The sequence below is a fragment of the Anomalospiza imberbis genome, chromosome 8 (assembly GCF_031753505.1).
Source record: "Anomalospiza imberbis isolate Cuckoo-Finch-1a 21T00152 chromosome 8, ASM3175350v1, whole genome shotgun sequence".
Taxonomy (NCBI): domain Eukaryota; kingdom Metazoa; phylum Chordata; class Aves; order Passeriformes; family Viduidae; genus Anomalospiza; species Anomalospiza imberbis.
Genome location: NC_089688.1, coordinates 30,937,858 through 30,956,183, shown reverse-complemented (window position 1 = coordinate 30,956,183; position 18,326 = coordinate 30,937,858). Strand labels below are relative to the sequence as shown.

At 44.9% G+C, this 18,326-nt stretch overlaps 1 protein-coding gene across 11 annotated transcripts in view; it reads left to right on the top strand.

Moving 5' to 3' along the window:
• The first annotated feature begins 6,807 nt into the window (after window positions 1-6,807).
• FGFR2 (fibroblast growth factor receptor 2) overlaps window positions 6,808-18,326 on the top strand; it is a 79,888-nt gene continuing 68,369 nt past the window's right edge. For 5 of the 11 annotated variants that reach the window (XM_068198239.1, XM_068198237.1, XM_068198235.1 and 2 more), the window contains exon 1: window positions 11,405-11,700. In XM_068198239.1, the coding sequence (XP_068054340.1) occupies window positions 11,406-11,700 (295 nt within the window). In that variant the 5' untranslated portion in view covers window position 11,405. Of the gene's footprint in view, window positions 7,264-11,403; window positions 11,701-18,326 lie in introns of those variants that run through there. The other 6 variants (XM_068198240.1, XM_068198238.1, XM_068198236.1 and 3 more) reach the window with 3 other exon arrangements.

The window sequence follows — 18,326 nt, the reverse complement described above, 5'->3', positions numbered from 1 at the left end:
TTTCTTTTTTTTTTTTTTCTCCTCAGAAAGTAGATTGCTGAATGTAAGGCTTCAGGGAATAAAATTTACAGGAGAGAAATTGCCTTGTATGTTTTCAAGGCAGAGCTACTTCGCTGGCCAACGCAGGATTTCACCCTTTGCATGCCATGAAGAGCTCTTTTCAGAGCTAATGCTTTCTGTAAATCTGGGATCAGTGTTTCTCCAGTTCCTCACTCCTTACTACTCTTTTCTTGTCCTCTGTGGCCAAAATTGAATTTGTTGCTTTCAGATGCATTGCTGCTCTGATTTGCATGAAGTGAGGCTGAATATTACAGTAAAATTTTGAAGCCCTATTTAAAATCTCCCTTTTTAAAGAGATTTTTGAGATTTATCATTTGTCACCCATCAACATTAAGGCCCTTTTCAATGGACCTACAAAATTTTGGGACCCATCCATCTTGGGAAGGTAGGGAGAGGCTATTTATCATGAAACCTCCGTGGAGGACACCCGTGGGACAGGGCTGGGTCTACAAGGCTGTCTTTGGCAAATTAAAGGAGCACCAGGATTAAAAACCAGCAAAAGCTCTGCTGCACATCCTCACGGACCTGCTGTATTCCTCCCACTAGAGGACAGCAGCTGGGTTAGGCAGCCACCAGGAGCATTTCACAGCAGAAGCAAGAATAAAACAGCCCTACCCTTCCTGTAGAAACTTGTTCCTTTCTAGTGGTTTTCACATAATGAATCCCAGTGAATATTTAACTAAGTCTCCCCTGTAATCAAGTTTCTGGCCTCTTTACTTGTACCCACAGTGCAAAACATTTCCTGACCCATTGAGTTCAGCAGCCCTGGGAGTCTCCAGCAGGATCTCTGCTCAGTTGGCATCAGGAGAGCAGCATGAGGGTTTTTGGGTTTTTCTCATCCAGCAATCACCAACACAACCTTTGCTATCCTTTAAGAAATGAAATCTGACCTCAACTTGGCTATCTAAATCAAAAGCAGGCCTTCTCTTCAAGCCCTGAAATATGGCTGTGCGTTTATACATATATGAATATTCATTCATATGCATATGAATATTTGGTAATACAAGTCTGGATTTCATGCAAAGCAAGCTTCCCTGCAACCCTTTATTTAAAACAGAAAAGAATGAAGGAGAGAAGGGTGTTTCTGGGTCTGTGAGAGCAGGGAGAAAGGGCACTTTGGGTCTGTGTGTGGGAAACCTTTCTGTGACTTTGGTTTAGGAAACCCCCCCATGCCTGTATCAAATTGTCTTTGGTCTTTATCTGCCTGACCATCACCTTTCCATGCCATTTTTGGGGACTGCAGCTTGTGAACGTGGTTACAGAGTTAACAAATGAGGGCTGTTAAACCTCAATGCATCTCTGCTTATGTGGAGACTTTTTTGGGCAGATCACTGACTGCTCTCCAGGGCAATCCAGTGAAATTGTGGGTGCCACAATCACCTGGCAAAGTGGAGGAGGAGGCCATCTTCCAGTGGGGACTGGAGCGGATAAAAGGCATGGCTTACACTGAGAGACACACATAAAGGAAGAAGCAAATTCCTGTGAAAACTATGGTAGGAGATAGGGAAAGGAAATTATGTGCAAAGGATGGGGAGAGGAGAAAGAATATTGACTGCCTGGAGAATGCTGACTTGAAAGATGTTTGAGGGTTAAGAAGAATGAGTCAGGGAAATAGTTGTAGGCATTTAGTGCTTTATTACCCAAGGTGGGAAGTAGAAGAATTTCTTTTATTTTATATTTTTAACTGCTACAGAGTGACTGTGCCTGCTTGTGTCTGCACCTGGGCCTGTGGGAGAGAGAGCTGGAAATGCAGAGCTTGGCACTGCAGCAGAGGATCTGGGAAGCAGGAGGGATCTGTTGGGATTTGGTGCTGTGGGACAGCTGGGTCACAGAAAGACCCAGAAAGAATAGAGTGCCCACACTGTGGGTTCCTTCCTTCCTTCCAGTTTCCTGCTCCTTCTAGGATTTAAACTGTAACACGAACCCTGGTGTAAGGCTGACTTCACACCTCCCGCTCCAAGGCTGTGCCTGGAAGTTGGAGCACCTCTGCTGAACCCTACGGTGTCACCAGAGAGGAATCTGATCTGATGTAACTCTGCAGGGGAAGCTGCCACAAACACCAGCTGGTCCAGTGAGACACAGGGCTCCACTAAAACAAACCAGTGGGTATTGATCAGCCAGAAACAGAAATGAGAAGTGCTTGGGCCAACAAGCAAAATATACCCAAGTTCTGTAACAGAAGGAGAAATTTTCTTTGCAGCCTTTGTCTTCTCGTTTTTATAAGTCTGGCTCTGTCAGAAGTTTATTCACAGGGTTTCTCTGCATTCTGCTTTAAAGGAGATCCTTGCTAAAAGATCTTCTCCAATGGATGCTGCTTTCCACTCTTTTAGAAATGATACTGTTCCCCTAGAGCCAGGGGTGCTTTACCAGGACAGTGTGTGACAAATTCTTTATGAGGGAATACATAATAAATTGAGGATTTTCTTTTATTTTGATTATTTAGTATTCAATATTTGCATTATGGAAGTGCCTGGAGGTTCCAGCTGAGATCAGTGCCCTATTGTTCTAAGCCATGCATAAAAACATGGTCAGAGATGAGGAGCTTACCATCTAAATAGATGAACTGGATAAAGGGTGGGAGACAGGAAGCATCTATTATTCTCATTTCATAGCTGGAGAGCTTGGACACAGACAAATTAAGTGCCTTTCCCAGGAAAGCCAATGGAGAAGGGCAGCAATCATCAAATGTCCAGGATCTCAGTGTAATACCCTGCTCAAAACACACCATATTTCCTGTTTAAATATATCTTGCAACACTGTAATGAAAACAACAAATATTTGTTTGGAATATTTTCCTTAAGACACACAAAATGAGAGGAGCAGCAGAAAGGTTACATGGCTACAAGGCATAACAATCCAAGGGGAGTGTTGATACTCAAATGCCATTACAAGACATTGACACAGCAGCAGTCAAAATAAGATTTTTTTTTTCAACTGCTTAGCCTTACTGCCTGGAGAAGTATTCCCTAGAATATTCAGCTGTTCATAATGCAGAGGAAGATCAAAAATTGATAGAAAAAAGCGATTAATTTGCCCCCTTCTCTAGCTTAACCAAAATGAGGTTTCCTTGTTTGATAAACACCCAGTAAAACTATCCTTTGATGGCCCAGGAACTGCAGCTCCCCCTTCCCATACACATTTTCCTATAAAAGAACTTGGTAGCCCATCTGCTTCACACTTTCATGGATAATTATTGGATCTATTTGCATTAAAATAATTGTTATCTCAATTTTTCAGTTGCAGCCTCTTGAAGTAATATCTGGTGAGAACTAGTGATGGAAGCCTCTCTTTTAGTAGTAGCTTTTATTTTAGAACAGGGTTGTTTTTGTATGAAATAACTTTTCCCTAAGACACTGAAAAATCTATAGAGCAACTTTGCCTGTCTTTGAAAAAAAAAAATCAGAAGTGGGTTCCTATTATTTGCTCTTGGTACCCTAAAAAAAGTTTGAAGCTGCCTGGAAAGAGAACCACAAACATTTTGGAAAGCAGGTAAATATTTTAGTTGCCAAAGTTTGGGTTTAGACACTTAGCTTTGGAAGAACTTCAAAGAAAAAAATTAAAAATAAAAAGAAATCTTAGACAAGCATTTAATCATATCTAGCATGAGCAGGAGAAATTTTTGGATGGGACAGTTGGAATAACAGGGAAGAATTGTTGATTCCCATTGTCCTTCATGGAGAAAACCCACGGTGATGTGTGTGGTTGAATTTGGATCTAGAGGGTTTCTCCCCATAGACCTCTAAGACTTGGACGTGTGGGCTTTCATTTTCTTTCATTCTTTTCCTAATTGAACTTCCTGTATTTTATTCCCGTTTTCATCAGATGGAACTGTGGCATGTTGGCAGGTCCCGCACCTGGAGAATAGCGAAGTGCTGCAGAGCTTCCTTCCCCGCGGTAGCCGTGGCTCCCCTGCCATCTGTCTGCACCGTGCCAGGAGCTGGGGCTGCTCCCTCGCTGCAATTCCATGGAGGAGCCGCTTCCCGTGGAGCTCTGGCTGCCCTGATACCTCCAGCACTTAAAAGAAATGTCAGAGAGTCTGCGAGGATTAGAACTGAGAGTGCTCAGCAGCTCTGTGCTGTGCTTTTTGCCGAGGTGACTTTTCCCACATTACTCGGGGGCGCTGGCTGCCCGTCTCACCCCAGCTCTCCGCAGACACGAGCTGTGTGCCACCTGCTGAACCTTCTGCCTTCACCCCTTCCAGCTGGGCTTGGATGGATGAGCTGGGCTCTGCTGGCTCCAGCCCAGGAGCAGCCTGAAGGCAGGCACATCTTCACTTTACCCCTGCAGGTAAAAGAGATGCTGGGCGGGAATGAATCCATCTCCTCTCCTCTGCGTGCCCCTCGCTGCGGATTTGGCCGGGCCCAGCTGTGCCCTCGCTGCAGCTGGAGCGGGCTCAGCCCCTGCCCCTGTTGAACATTAACTGTATCCCTGCCTGCGTGCAGAGGGAGGACTGGAGCTGGGCTGACAGCAGCGACAAAGAGCTGGCAGGGCTGAAAGATTCAATTTAACTTTCTTTCTCCTCCCCCGCTTCCATATGCGAGGGCACACAGCGCTGTTCCTGCTTTTGAAACTTGCGGGGCAAAGGAGCATTGGTGTCCTCATTTTCCTTCCTCCCTATTGATGTATCATTGCCAGGATGAAAAAGGACGTCTCAAGAGCTTTTGAAAAAATGGGTGACTACTCAAGACATTTTATAAAGGAGGAAGAATGGGAGAGAAAATAGGACTCGGTAGGGGGTAGAAGGAGCCTGAATGTGTGCCTTGTCTGTCTATTCTTTCTCTTGAAACCTGGAGCTGTTGTTCCTATTTCAGTTCAAACTGTCACCTTTAGTTCATGATGGCTTTACTGCCCTTGCTCCTGAACCTCAACAGATTGGGGCTTATTTACCTATTCACACTCTGCTGTGGAACCTCATTAATAGGCTTATTAGCCACACCATTCACGTGCAGGAGGGCTCACAGAAAGGATCCCAGCCACTTTGAGAGGAGGAGGAAAAAACTGTAAAGAGATTATGCTCTCATTCAGCAGCCTAACTGCTATGAAAGGCTCCCTGGGCCCACTGAGATCTCTTGAAGCCTAAATATGATGACAGAATTGATCTCCCCCCCCCACCCCTTTAATTCCAAACATGCTTCTGCTTTTCTCAGATTGAGGAGCTGGGCTGTTGTGGGCCACTTTAGGAGAATGTGGCTCATTTAAGGGAAAAGGCTGCTATTGATAGACTGCTATCTTTTCATCCTCCAAAAGAATAAATTCTGACAAGTGCTTCCAGATCTTGGAAATAGGTGTTCTGACTTGTCATTTTTACTGGAATGCTTCCTTTTCTTTCAGACTATGCAAAGATATCGATGAATGGGGAAAGGTATTGCAGCTTCCTGTGCCAGACAATAATTTATGTGAGAATGTGTTAACAATGTTTTCAATGGGCGATGGACATGCCTGGTGCTGGGAAAATTGGATCTTGACTGTGACATCTCAGCTTCTCAATTAGAACATTCAGATGTCTGTTGCTTTAGGAACAACAAAAAAAAAAAAAAAAAAAAAAAACCACAAAAACAAAAAAAAACCTAAACCTGTGTTTCCAATCAATTACAAATTTGTCTGCCATCCCTCATAAAGACTGCAGTAGTGGTAGGAAAATACATGCTGGGAGGTAAGTACATACTCTACAGAAAACTTGTTTTCAAGTTTTGGTGTCTAGGTGTGTGTAGTCTTACACTACAATGTGTGGCCTCAGTCCTTGAAAATCCCCTTGATCAATACTTCACACAACATATAAAATGTACAGTAGAGCTTAAATAAAGTAACATTAAATTGATCAATACTAATTAAATTTCAGGCAACCACCACTTATTGATTTTGTTGTCAAGCTGACTCTACACAAGCAAGCATTACACAGACTCCATATTCAAAACCTTTTACTTGATGGTATCTAAAGCAAATGTTTTATTAAGCAAGGATCAGGCTAAGCTATATTGAATTCTGAATACTCATATTATGCAGTTTTAAATATGTGTGTCCAAACAAATGATGTTTGCATAATTTTTCGACAACTTTTCCCATTTGGGCACCACACAGGTATTAAAAGTGCACTGTCAGACCAATTCACGAGGCAGCTGGAATCAGGCTTTGGACTGAGAAGCTCCTGAGGGTAATTTTTGGAGCGGGTGTTATCCAACTGCCCTCTCTAGATGGAACTGGCCACAGGCCAGCCGTGGCTTCTGAGCCAGAAACACTTCAGGAGAGGTTTCGGGGACCGCTGCTGAGCTGGTACCATTTTTGTGTGAGGATGCAGATGCTGCCCAGTGCCGGGGTGGCGGTGCCTCAGCCCAGGCTCACCCACTGCGGTGGCGCTTTCCGCGCTCCCCATCTTTCCTTTCCAACCCGCTGGAAACTTTCAGCGGAGCAACCGTCCGGGAGCTGCGCGGGGTTCCTCCCCTCCAGCCCTGCGGTCGCACCGGGATGAGCTGTCCCGCTCCCCGGGGCAGGCAGCGGCCGGAGCGGGGTGTCCCCTGCTCCCCTCCTGGCGCTCTCCGCTGCTGCCGAGTGCGCCAGGTCCGCGCCGCGGGGCCATCCGCGACCCTCGGGCGGGGTGGGGGCTCCCGGCTCCGCACCTCCGAGGGCCGGGCGGGGGAAGGGGCTCGGCGGCGATTGGCAGAGCCCGGCAGCGCCGTCCAGGAAACGGCTCGGGTTGCAGCGGGGGGAGTGACCGGGGGAGGAGGAAGGAGCCGGAGGAGTGCGCCGAGAGGGGGAAAGGGGGGAGAGAAAACCCACCTCCCACCCGAGGGGGGCTGTCGGCGTGACAAAGCTGCGGCGGCTCGGGGCGGGCGGCTGGATGGAGCGGAGCGGGACCCGCGGCGCGCTGCTCGGCGATGCCCGCGCGGGGGAGGAGGCAGCTGGCGCCGGGCACGGCGGGCTCGCCCCTCTGAGGCGGTAGCCGCTGCGGCCGAGCCAGGGCACGGCACGGGACGGGGCGCCGGGCCGGCTCCTGCCTCGCCTCGCCGCCCTCCTGCCTGCCCCGGGCGCGTCCCGCGGGGGATGCGCGGCGCTGCGCCGCTGCGGGCTCGCCAGCCGGGGCCGCCCGCGCAGTGACCGCGGCCGCAGTGCCGGGAGTTTCGCCCCGTCCCGGGAGCCGCCGCTCCGCACCGCGCCCCAGCCCGGGAGCCGCCGCGGAGCGGAGCCCGCCCGGCGCTCTCGCCGCAGGTAAGGGCAGCGGGCGGGCCGGGGAAGGGGCGGCCCCGGGGCAGGGCTGGGGGTCCCGCCGCGCTCTCGGCGCCGTGTGCGCGCTCCAGCGCTCCGCGGGGCTCGGGGATCCCCCGGTGCGGGGCTCGGGGGTGCCCGGGGCGGGACGTGCCGGTGCGGGGCTCCGTTCCGCTCCCCGGTGGAGCTGCGGGTCGGGTTGCGGTCGCTCGGTCGCCGCTGCGGTGCGGGGGGAAGCCCGAGCAGCAGCGCTGTTCCCCTGCCTTTCCCGCATCCCCGTGGGTGTCTTTGGGGATGGTTCCAGCGGTGACAGCAGGACGGGCAGCGCGGGCTGAGGAAGGGGGGTTCGGCCCCGGAGGAGCAGCCCCGCCTCGGTACCGGCCCCGGGTCGGAGCCCGGTCCTGCCCCGCCGAGTTGCGGGAGAGGGGCCGAGGGGCACAACCGCCCCGTCTGAGATAAGGGGGGAGAGAAATCGTCAATAAAATATATATTTAAATGCAAAACGGCCCCTTCAAACTGGGACCCATTATGCGTTTGGTGTGAAACGCTATCAACATTTAAAACTTTATTGTCTCCTTTGTACCAAATCCCTGTAAATCTTCCACTAGCCTTTTCTCATTTTCATCTGAAAAGCCTGTTTGGGCTGAATAGACAGCAATCAGCAGCCTCTGGACTTCTCCCGCTCTCTGGAATGTCAATTAAAATGCAGATTTTTTTTTTTTTTCCCTCCCCGATCTCTTGGTGGCAAAAGACTTGAGAAAAACAGGATAGTCCTGGAAAGCAAATGAAAGAAGTTCAAACAATGAAAAAGTACTGAAGCTGGCAGCCGGTTCCCATTAGTCCTTCAGAATTAATGTTTAATAGCTGTGATGCTCAGATTTGCTTGGCGACTGAACTCTGTTGAAGAGTCCTGTTAGATATATATGTGTGTATGTATATTTTTACAGGCGGATGTATATTTCTGCATTTTCTGTCCATATACAATTCCTGTGTCAGTGGAATTGTGTATATAAAGCTGTTAGCTTTAAAGCTTCATCTACCTGGATTTTTCTGACGAAGCTACTGGGCTTTTAGAGCGCTTGAGGTTTCTTTGTGGAGGGAAGATCCTTATTTCACTCAGATTTTGCTATTCCCCGCCTAATTGAGAAAGATGCTGAAAAGTTATACAGTGAGAAATGTATTGATTTGGTTAACATACTCTACAAATCGTACTGTCCCTGGGGAGTGATAAACATCTTATAAACAACAATGCAAGTAGATTAAAAAGAACACTGAGCATTGAATTTAATTAATGCCACTGCTGAACAAGTACTACTTGTTTGTGTGTGCGAGTGTGTTTAAACTGAAGTGCAGCTTGGAGGAATTTGGTTGGGCTCCCAAACCAGTCTGCTTTCCCATGCTTGTCAGTTTGGCAAGGAAAATTTGGGCAGGTATGTGACGAGGTGAAAATTGACTTGATGAGCGAGTGGCAAGGAGAGCCATCAATCACTGGGGGCTGACAACTCCTCCCCAAAGTGTAGGCTGAGAAGAGAGACAGAGTTCCCTTTCAAGGGGAAAAATAAACACTACGTGTGGCTTTCACTGAGTCTGAGACTCCAGGAGGGATTATGGTATTGTAGTCAGGAAGCCAGAATTGTGGAGGCCAAAAAGCATGCTGGGGCTGTGTTCCAAACATTGAGATAGAGGTACATAATTATCCAGCACAGGAGGTCTTTCCAGGGACTCGTCCCCCAGCAACTGTGGCAATTAAACTATGAAAAGAATTCGGTTTCGCTTCATCTTCGCTGGACTCCACTTCTTCTGGGAGAGGGCAATCCTTGAAGCCTGTCTGCTGTCCTGGTGGTAGAGTGCTTTGGCTCCATGAATGGGTGCAGAGCTCTGATTTTTGCGTTGTTGCACCTTCGCAAGCCAGGATTTTGGGTTTGCTGCTGCCCTGTGGATGAAGATTCCCTTCTTTCTGCCGGCAGATGTTGAGGTGCAGGAGGCAACAAAAATCTTCAGGTGAGGAGATGCGTGGCCAAGTAGCTTTGTGCCGCACTTCAGGATTTAGGATGAGGATAGGAACCACAAATGTGCTTTCAGTGGCGTTTAGTGTAGTCTGAAAATCTGAAACTGCAGGAATGTCAGTGGAATTAATGTTCTTGGAGTCTGAAATACATGCTGGCGTTCTGGTATGTTTTCTTTCTGCAGAACCATGATAGGATTTTGCATTTATCAACATAGACTTTAATCGGAGTTTACAGGATGATTTATGGAAATTAAATCAGCATTACACCCGGGCTGTTAATCAGGGCTTTCTACCCACTTTACAGCTGGATAAACTGAGCTGCAGGGCTGTGGCTGCCAGACAGCGAGGTGGGCAGTGGACCTGGCTGGTGGCATCCAGGGGGGGTTTGCTCCAGTCCTGCTCCACACACAGAGCGGTCCCAAAGACAGAGCTCTCAGCTCTACACCTGCTCTGTGCTTATTTAGAGGAGGGCTGGGCAAGCTCTTTGCAAATGTTTGTGCAGTGGTCTGGTGGTGTTTTCGCTGGAAATGTAATGGTAGTTGCTAGCTTGTGGTCAGGGATGCTGGAGCCAGGCTGAAATCTTTACAGGAGGGACAGGGCTTTGAGGTGATACCAATGGAGTTGGAAAAAGCTTGCCCTGAAGTAGCAGGGATTCACCTTGTATTGTTTTCCTCAAGTAATTTATTTATGTCATCCAAAACCTGTTTCTACAGTCTCCAGAAGTTACTGTGTATAGTACCCAAGATAAAAGATGCCTTAACAACATTTGTGAATTTTGTAGCAGCTAGCACAAGGCTAATAAAAACCAGAATCAACTTTTTAAATGGTTGGCTTTATAAAAGGAGAATCTGTGTCCCTGTCTCAGCGTGCTGAGGTACAACACCAAATCTTAATGACAAGGAGTTTGGAGAAGGTTTACTTTATCTCCACACTGCCTTACTTTTTTTTTTTTTTTTTTTTTTTAATTTTCAAGTGTTGAGGGCAGGAGGGAAAAAGAGGTTTTGTGTTATTTTTTTCCCCTTCCAGACAAGTGCTCTCCAAATTTCAGTTGAGTTTCATCACATCTAAGATGAATCATTGACCAGATTAGAACAATTGCTGCAGTTACTTGTTTTATCCATTGACTGAGGTTTTACTTTTATTTCTGAAGCGGAAAATCAGGTCTAATTTTCTGCTTGAGCTGTTAAATCACCCTGTGAGGAGGATGCTCTTCTGACCCTCACCTGGCATGTCAGTGTGGAGGCAAGAGGGTCCCCTGAAGGGAGTGCCAGTTCATTTGGTGCCACTTCTCTGTCAGACCGTGGCTGGATTATCACTTAACTTCATCCATTTAAATTTGTTTTATGGTGAATAAGATAGACTCTTTTTTTTCCCCACCTCTGAAAAATACATCTCAATAAGCATCATTGAGAGACTGAGCAAAGAAATTTTTGTGCACATAGCTTGGCATGTATAGGTGGAAAGTAATGATTGTGAAACAGCAATCTATACCATATTTTATACAGATTTTAATTACCTGTAATGCAGTGTAGCAAACCAATATCACTGCAAAGACTTGAGCCTTTCACCTGACCAGGACTCAGGGGCTTGCAAAGGACACTAAACTGAGTCAGAAGAAGCTATACCTCCATGGGGGAGCTGGAAGTCCTGAGTTGAAATAGTCTTACAATTTTTTCCAAGTCTAAGCAGTATATTTTTTCAACTGTTTTTCTTGTGGAAAATTACTGAATTCCTGCAAATTCATCTGGCTGCAGAACTGCCTAGGTGAAGGAATGAAAAACAGAGCAAACTTACATAAACCTTCAAACAATAACAAGAATATAATTTATATAATTGTGGTAATTTTGTAGCATTACAGGTTATATGCCTGCACATGTGTGTGCCTCTCGTTTTTGAAAACCTGTGTTTTTCTGTCGGTAAAATCGCTCTCAATATGTGCTGAGAAGTGATTTTGTAAAAACAAGGAGGACTTGGTTACGCCTCAGGTGATGATGGAAACTGCTAACAGAAGATGAAAAGTCACTCACTTTTCACATATTCTTGAAGCTGGAAAACTATTTTTCCATCCTCCTGCTCCCCTCCCTCTCACCTCAGCTCTGTTTGAGGCTTTTTGAAAGTTTTTGGTTTGTGTTTGGAGATGTTTTTGCTGACAGTGTTCAATCTCTCTCCTCCCTGCAGCAGCAGTCGTTCCAAGGGAGGAGGCATTACCCTGGCCGAAGGCACGGCTTTCTCTCCATGCTTCTCTAGAGGTGTTCAGATGGGATTAAAGTCCACATGGAGATATGGAAATGGACCAGGAATTTACTCTAAAAAGATGGTCAGCTGGGATTTGGGTTGCCTTATCTGCCTGGTGGTGGTCACCATGGCTGGACTTTCCCTGGCTCGACCTTCGTTTAATTTAGTTGTTGAAGACACCACGGTGGAACCTGAAGGTAAATCACTCTCGAATATTTAATTCCTTAAAAGAAGTTAATTTTAAATGCTTGGACATGTGAAATAGAAGTCAAGATCTTTCCACGTGCTCTGGTAAATCTAAGGCAAGTAACAGAGCAGCCCTGGAGAGTTACGGTTTCTGACTTTCCCTGCTCTCGCCTGGGCTGTGTTTGTACAAGCGTGCGTTTGTTTATTCTTGTGCAAGCCAGTGGTGTCAGTGATTTCACTTGGGACTGTCATCACGTTGTACAATCAAAGTGTACAGTAAAGTTTTCAGGAATGGGTCTTTAAGGAAACCACCCTGTGGCACTTTGGTGCTGTTGTGTGTTGCTGTCTCAAGGAACAAAGAGGATGAGTGGCTGCTGCTCTTCGGGATTGTCTTAACCTGAGGAGTCCAGAGAAAAATGAATCTCAGTCGTTTTCATTTGTGAATGATTAGTTTTGCCAGGCACGCTGCAGAAATGCTATTGCAGCTTTGTTGGTGTTTGTACTCAGGGCAAACTTCCCTGTTGCTGTCAATATCCAGGCACAATCGGTGGTGCAGTGTCTGGATCACAAGTTCTGAAGGTGTGAATGTTGAGATCTCAATAGAAGGGCTGGAGTTTATTGCTGTGAGAGCAAAGGCCAATCTAGACCTTCACGCTGAAAGAGGTGGTTTGATAAAATCTCCTATTTTGAGCCCGCACTTGTTGGTATGTTCTTCTAGGTTTATCTGTTCCTCAAGCTTTGCAAAGTGGTTTTCTTCTCTGGAAAGCTCAGGAGAGGCTGCTTTTTTACTGTTGTGAGCTGATTGTGTTGAAGAATGATTTTACTGTGTTGTGCTGGATCATTCCTTCTCTCTGAGCATCTGGGGGAGGAAATGAGGCTTCTTTCATAAGGTTCTATCTGCCTTTTGGAGGAGTGATCACAGTTCTAATAACTCAGCTGTCAAGCTGATCTAATAGTCCACAGAGCATTTCTGACCTGGCAAGCTTGCTGCAGAGAGTTTGGCCTTTACACATTCTACTACTCATGTCCATGGATGCAGCTTCGCTTTTATTTAATAAATATTCATGCAAAACTTATTTGTTTCTATCCACTGCCTCTAAAAATAGACGTCACCAGCTAACGCATTTTTAGAATCCACTCCAAGTACATTTTTATGGATGGCAGGGGATGAACTATTTAGAGGTGATGAGCCCTCTTCCCTAGCAAGCATTCCTGAAGAAATTTCTCAAAGAATAGCAATATTGTCATCTGTCAGGCACAGAGAGATTGCTGATAGCAAAAATGCTTGGGTTTTTTTTTTTTTTCCTTTTTCTTTTGAAGGTAACCTGAGATTTAAAAAAAAAAAAAATAAAAAAAAACCTCTTGTTGCCACTTACTGTATGATTTGTTAATTGAACATCTGGTGCCTTTTTGGCTTTTCAGGAGAATGACAAAATCATGAATAATTCTGGTTTCAGACTAGCTTTGTAGTGAGGTCCCCTAGTTTTAGGTTTAAGTCAGAAATAATGTGGTTGAAGATTGGTGAAGTGTTTTACAGGAAGAAGAGTAATATTTTTTGAATGGTGACTGATAACTTTGCAACTTTTCAGGGAAAGTACAGCTTTCATTATTTTGGAAAGCACAGTTTGAGAATATATGTGTCTTACACACTGATATGTAGGGGGTTGAATCTGGGTTTTATCAAAGAGTAAATTGTTAAAAAAGGTTTCAAACTTCTTTCCTGGGAAGGAATGTTACTGATGTGAAACAATTTTTGATGTGAGAACCCAAATCATTACCAGAAACAAGAAAAAAAAATCTGAAAACGCTTCTAAGTTAATGGCATAATAAGAGCTTTTATGCTGCAGAATACAGGGAATTGTGTGGGATTTATATCTGAGATTTGGGAAATAAAACCTCCTTTATGTATTTCATTAAACCCTTTGATAAGAAAAAACAAACCAAAACGCAACCAAGTTTTTACACAATCACCTACTCTGGGTTCTATCACTGCCACCCACAAGCTCTCCAAGCCCAAACCAAAAAAACCCTTCAAAAGATCTCTTCAAAGACAGAGCAGACTTCTTTTTTAATTTAGTAAATGCCAAAACGTTTTGGACACAGCTAATTTGGGGGGTCAGGTGCTCCAATAATGTAAATTTTCAGTGGGGCTGCTGACTGCAGTCATTAGAGCTATGACATTTCATGCCAGCTGAGAAGGTCGCCAGGGCCGTGACCTTTGGTGACATTTGCTGATCTGCTCCTGAGTCTTCCTTCATGGACATGCCCTGAATTGTCTGTATTTATTTCTTTATTTTTAATACAAGGTGCTTGGATTGTTATTGTTTATTGTCTTAGTGACTCAGACTATTGGAAAAGCTGTACACAACATTAACAGGAATTGAGATTTGTTCTTTTGGGTGTAACAGAGAAAATACCTTCTCTCAGCTATACGTAACTTTAGGGGCATTTACAATCATTTTCTTCAGATTTTCTGGTTATATGTAAAAAATACCAAAATACGTGCTTTAGTTCAAGCAGTATTTATCTAGCAGGGTAACCAGCTGATGGATATGTGCAAGATGTCATGCATTAAAGGCGTGCTGTGCCTTTTGGCTCTTCTCAGTCAGTCTTGAGTAAATAAATATCCCTCTGTGACCATTGGGTATTACTCTGGTCCGTTTGAAAGTGTTTACACTGAAAATAGCATCTTGATCCATTGTGAGTGGTCATGTTGGTGCTGATATTGTGGGATCTTGAGGATCCTGAGTGTGGTGGATCTCAGCTGTGGTTCTTTATTCCCAAGCAGTGATGGCAAAACCCAGGGCTGTTGAGCTGCTTGAGCAGAAACAGGACCTGTAAGACTTCCGTGGGGACTGTCAGCTCTCAAATTATCTCTCACATCAAGTGTTTACATACATGTTTTTTGTCCTAGGGAGCAGAGAGACTTTTTCTGCTTTTAAATATTTAGAAACAAGCCTCCCCCAGCATGTACAAAGGCACCATTCTCTCAGCCTGTGTGTGCCCAGGCCTTTGATGATAGCCAGCGTTTCACAAGGGCTCTGACCGCACACATGGGTTGAAGGGTTACTTTGTGAACTGAATAATTAGTTTGGACATATATTTGATAAATAGTGAGCTCTCCCTTGACCTCCCCTTGCCCAGGCTGTGTGTTATCATCCTTCTGGGGAGCTAATTTGGTCTCTTACCCCCCTCCATGCAATGCCTTGACACCATCCTTGGAGCACCCACTCGGAGCCCCCGCCCGGCATGGTGACAAAGCGTTTCAGTTCTTTTAATTTAGGTCAAATTTCAAAGGATTAATTTAAGCTTTCCACAAGGGACAGCCTATTTCTGTGTCCTGTGGAAAACAGAGTAGTTCAGAGTGGTCCTACATTTGGGAGATTCCCAGGAGCAGCAGGGAAGGGGAGAGACCCCTTGGATGATGCGTGCTTATGGTGGAAGTGAATAACGACCTTTTCCATGGGATTTAATCAGTCATAGCCACTTGATGACACTAAACAACATCCAAAAATAACTGTGTTCAGCAGAGTACCTTCCTTTCTGCAAAAATGTTGAGTCTTTTGAGCAACGTACCTTCATTTTTGTCAAAATGTTGGCAGTGCTTAAAGATTAATGTCACCTGTGGTCACGGTGGTCAGCACTGTCCACTTGGAAATCCTTCTTTAGCTGCTGTGACCTGCCTGGGTCAGGATGTGGGATTTTGTGAGGTGCTCCTGTGTGTGGAGGAGGGATGCTGTGATGGTGGCATGTCCCCTGTCCCACTCCCCAATCTGGGGTGTCCCCATGGGTCCTCTCCAGCCACTGCCACCCTGCCGAGGGGGTCACAGGGCTGGGAGGACCCTGCACATCCATCATTTTCCTGGGACAGAGGTGGTGTAGAAGCACCAGAATGCTGCTTCTAGTTTGGTAGGAAAAAAATAAAGCAAATGGTTCACCCAAACTTTTGACTGTTTTATTTTGGCTTTTTCTTTTTTAAACAAGAAGAGCGGCTTTGAGATCTGCAAGTTAAATTAAGGATTCAAACCGATTAGTTAAATCAAGAGTCGGCTTCATCTTTTTAATTTATTTTCCTTTTAATTTTATTTCATGGAAGGACAATTATTAAAGCCCATTATGGAGGAATGTGACATCCCCACAGCTTCGGGTGAGGGCTGGCTGCCCTTTCAGGGATCTGGTTCAGTAAGTTATTTGGCCCAGTACAGGATTTGCTAGCTGAGATTCTGGGGAATTGTACAAGCAGCCAGATTAAATCAGTCTTAATGTGTCCATTCTGTGTTTAAAATCTGCAGCCCTTTAGCAGGGGCATGGTCTTGAGCTTCAAACTAATTGGACATGGGTAGGGTTGTTATTTACAGTCAGTGTTGATGAGACACTGGGAGTTGGTAGTCTCTCAGTGTGGCTACTATTTTGCAAAGTAGCAGAAATAATTGCATGTTTTAGGCTTATCTGCCATACAGTTGAAGCTTTTTGAAGGAGTATAATAGTTATTAACTTTTGGGAATTTGATTCCTTTAGTGAGGGTTTGTATTTTTTGGGTTGGTTTTTTTTTTTTTTTTGAGTCAGAAGATTTTCAAAGATGCTGAATTGTGAGTTTTTTAAATCTTTTTAATCTTTTTTTAAAAACCACTTGTATAGATAAAACTCCAAACCAACAGCCGATTCCAATGAATGCATAGTTTCCTAATATTAAAATAGTTGTTCCTTGGCAGGGAAATAGTAACAAATTTCAGGCCATAGCAACTTTTTTACAGGCAAGTTTGAAACCTCTGAAAGCAGAATTTACAATGAAAATGCTGACATCTCCAGTTATGCAAGGTTGTGTATGCATGAGAAGATGGACTATTGTGGTGTTTTAATAATAAGCGTAGCTCTTAATGAGCTTATTTCTATATCCAGCTTCCCAGCTTCACTAGAAATGATCTTTAAATGGCTTTAAACAAAAACATTCAGAGATTAGTGTTTTCTTAAAATGAGTATTTTGTTTAGGACCACATGGGAGTGCTAGAAAAATACTGAACTATGTCGTTTTCTGTCATTTATAGAGAAAAATTCCTCATTGGAAATGTCAGATTTTCAAGTGTTACGCATTTTGAGACTCTTCAGTATTGAAGCTTTAGAGTGAAAGAGACTTTCTTTGAAGCAGTGCTCCTGAGCAGTTTAAATCTTGTGTTTCTAAAAGAACCATCACCCACTTCAGCAAGTTATGTCTTGTCTGTATGTAATAGCACACCTGGTTTGACTAGAGGAGAAAATTTACTTCAGTGTAGTTAAAGAAGTGCAAAATTGAGGCTGAAAAGGGACCGTGAATCCCATCTGGACAAGTGGGAACATCTTCTGCAGAGGACACTGATTTGTGTTAGTGGTGGCGGTGGGAAACGGGGCAGTATTTGGTTTGGCACGGATCCTTCCAGTGTAAAATCATCCTCTGAGCAATCTGGGGACTGGTTTGGAACTCAGACCTTTGAGTTTAGGTTCAGCACATTGCAGGGTGTGTTTGCAGTGGGGTTTTTTTCGGGGAGATTTGGCACAGCACGCTCCCCTAATCACAGACGCCGTCTTGCAGTACCAGGGACTAAACTGACTTGTAAACTGATTGAAAGAGAAGTTGGAGCAAGTGAGCAACTTTGGAGCGACTTTGTAAGAGTCAGATCTTAAATAAGGACCAGATTTGCAGGAGTTCAGCAGCCAACAGCTCCTGTTATAATTACGAAACGTGCGCTGGGAGTGCCAGAGCTGTTCTGGAAGTTTGGCCCTTCGGGTTTCAGTCGGAGCTGGGAGCGTCAGCAGAACTGCCTTGGCATTTGCTCCTTGGGGACTGTGCTTCCCAACCAGGACAGTTGCAAAACAAGAGATTCTGTAAGAGGAGTGGATTTTTTTTTATGTGGATTTTCTTTTTTAACTTTCAAAACCACCTTATAATTCATAAACTGATTATGTATGTCTCCAGATTGTCCTTTCCCATCTCTTAATCATCACTGGTGGTTTCTTTGTTTTGTTTGGTTTAGTTTTTTTTTTTTTTTCCAAAGAACCTTTTTTAAATGGGTTTGTTTTTCCTGGACTTCTGAATATCAGAGCACCTGATACTGGCATGCATCTTGTGGGGTTCATTTTCTGCTGGTTCAGGTTTTTGTGCCTCTTGTCACCACAAAAATGCAATTATCCATATCAAAGAAAGAGATAGAAAGCTGAATTCTACAGTGCTGCTTTGTTCACTTGCTGTGCTATTATTATTTTAATTGTATTTTTAAAGTGACTGTAAGTGAAAGCATTTGGTGAACCCCAGTGAAGCTGAGGAGTTGAGATCTGACCTACTTTCATTCCCCTCCTCACACGTTGCAGGTTGTGTGTAATTATTGCTTTTCCTCCCCCACAAAAGAACTGGCTCATCAGTTTGGGACATTGACCGTGTCAAGCAAAGCCACAAGAACTGGGAAGAGGGAAAAATTCCTTTGTACCAAGCAAATGGCTTGCATTTGTGAGGGTTTACTGGAAGGGGAAATGTGTTGGAGGATGGGAAGGGAGAAAAATGAGCATGAGAGGCTGGTTGAGCATGAGAGGCTGGTTGAGGATGAGAAAATCATAGTTTGGTTGTATTTGAATTTTTTTTTCCTCTTAGCTGTTCTATTTTGAATAG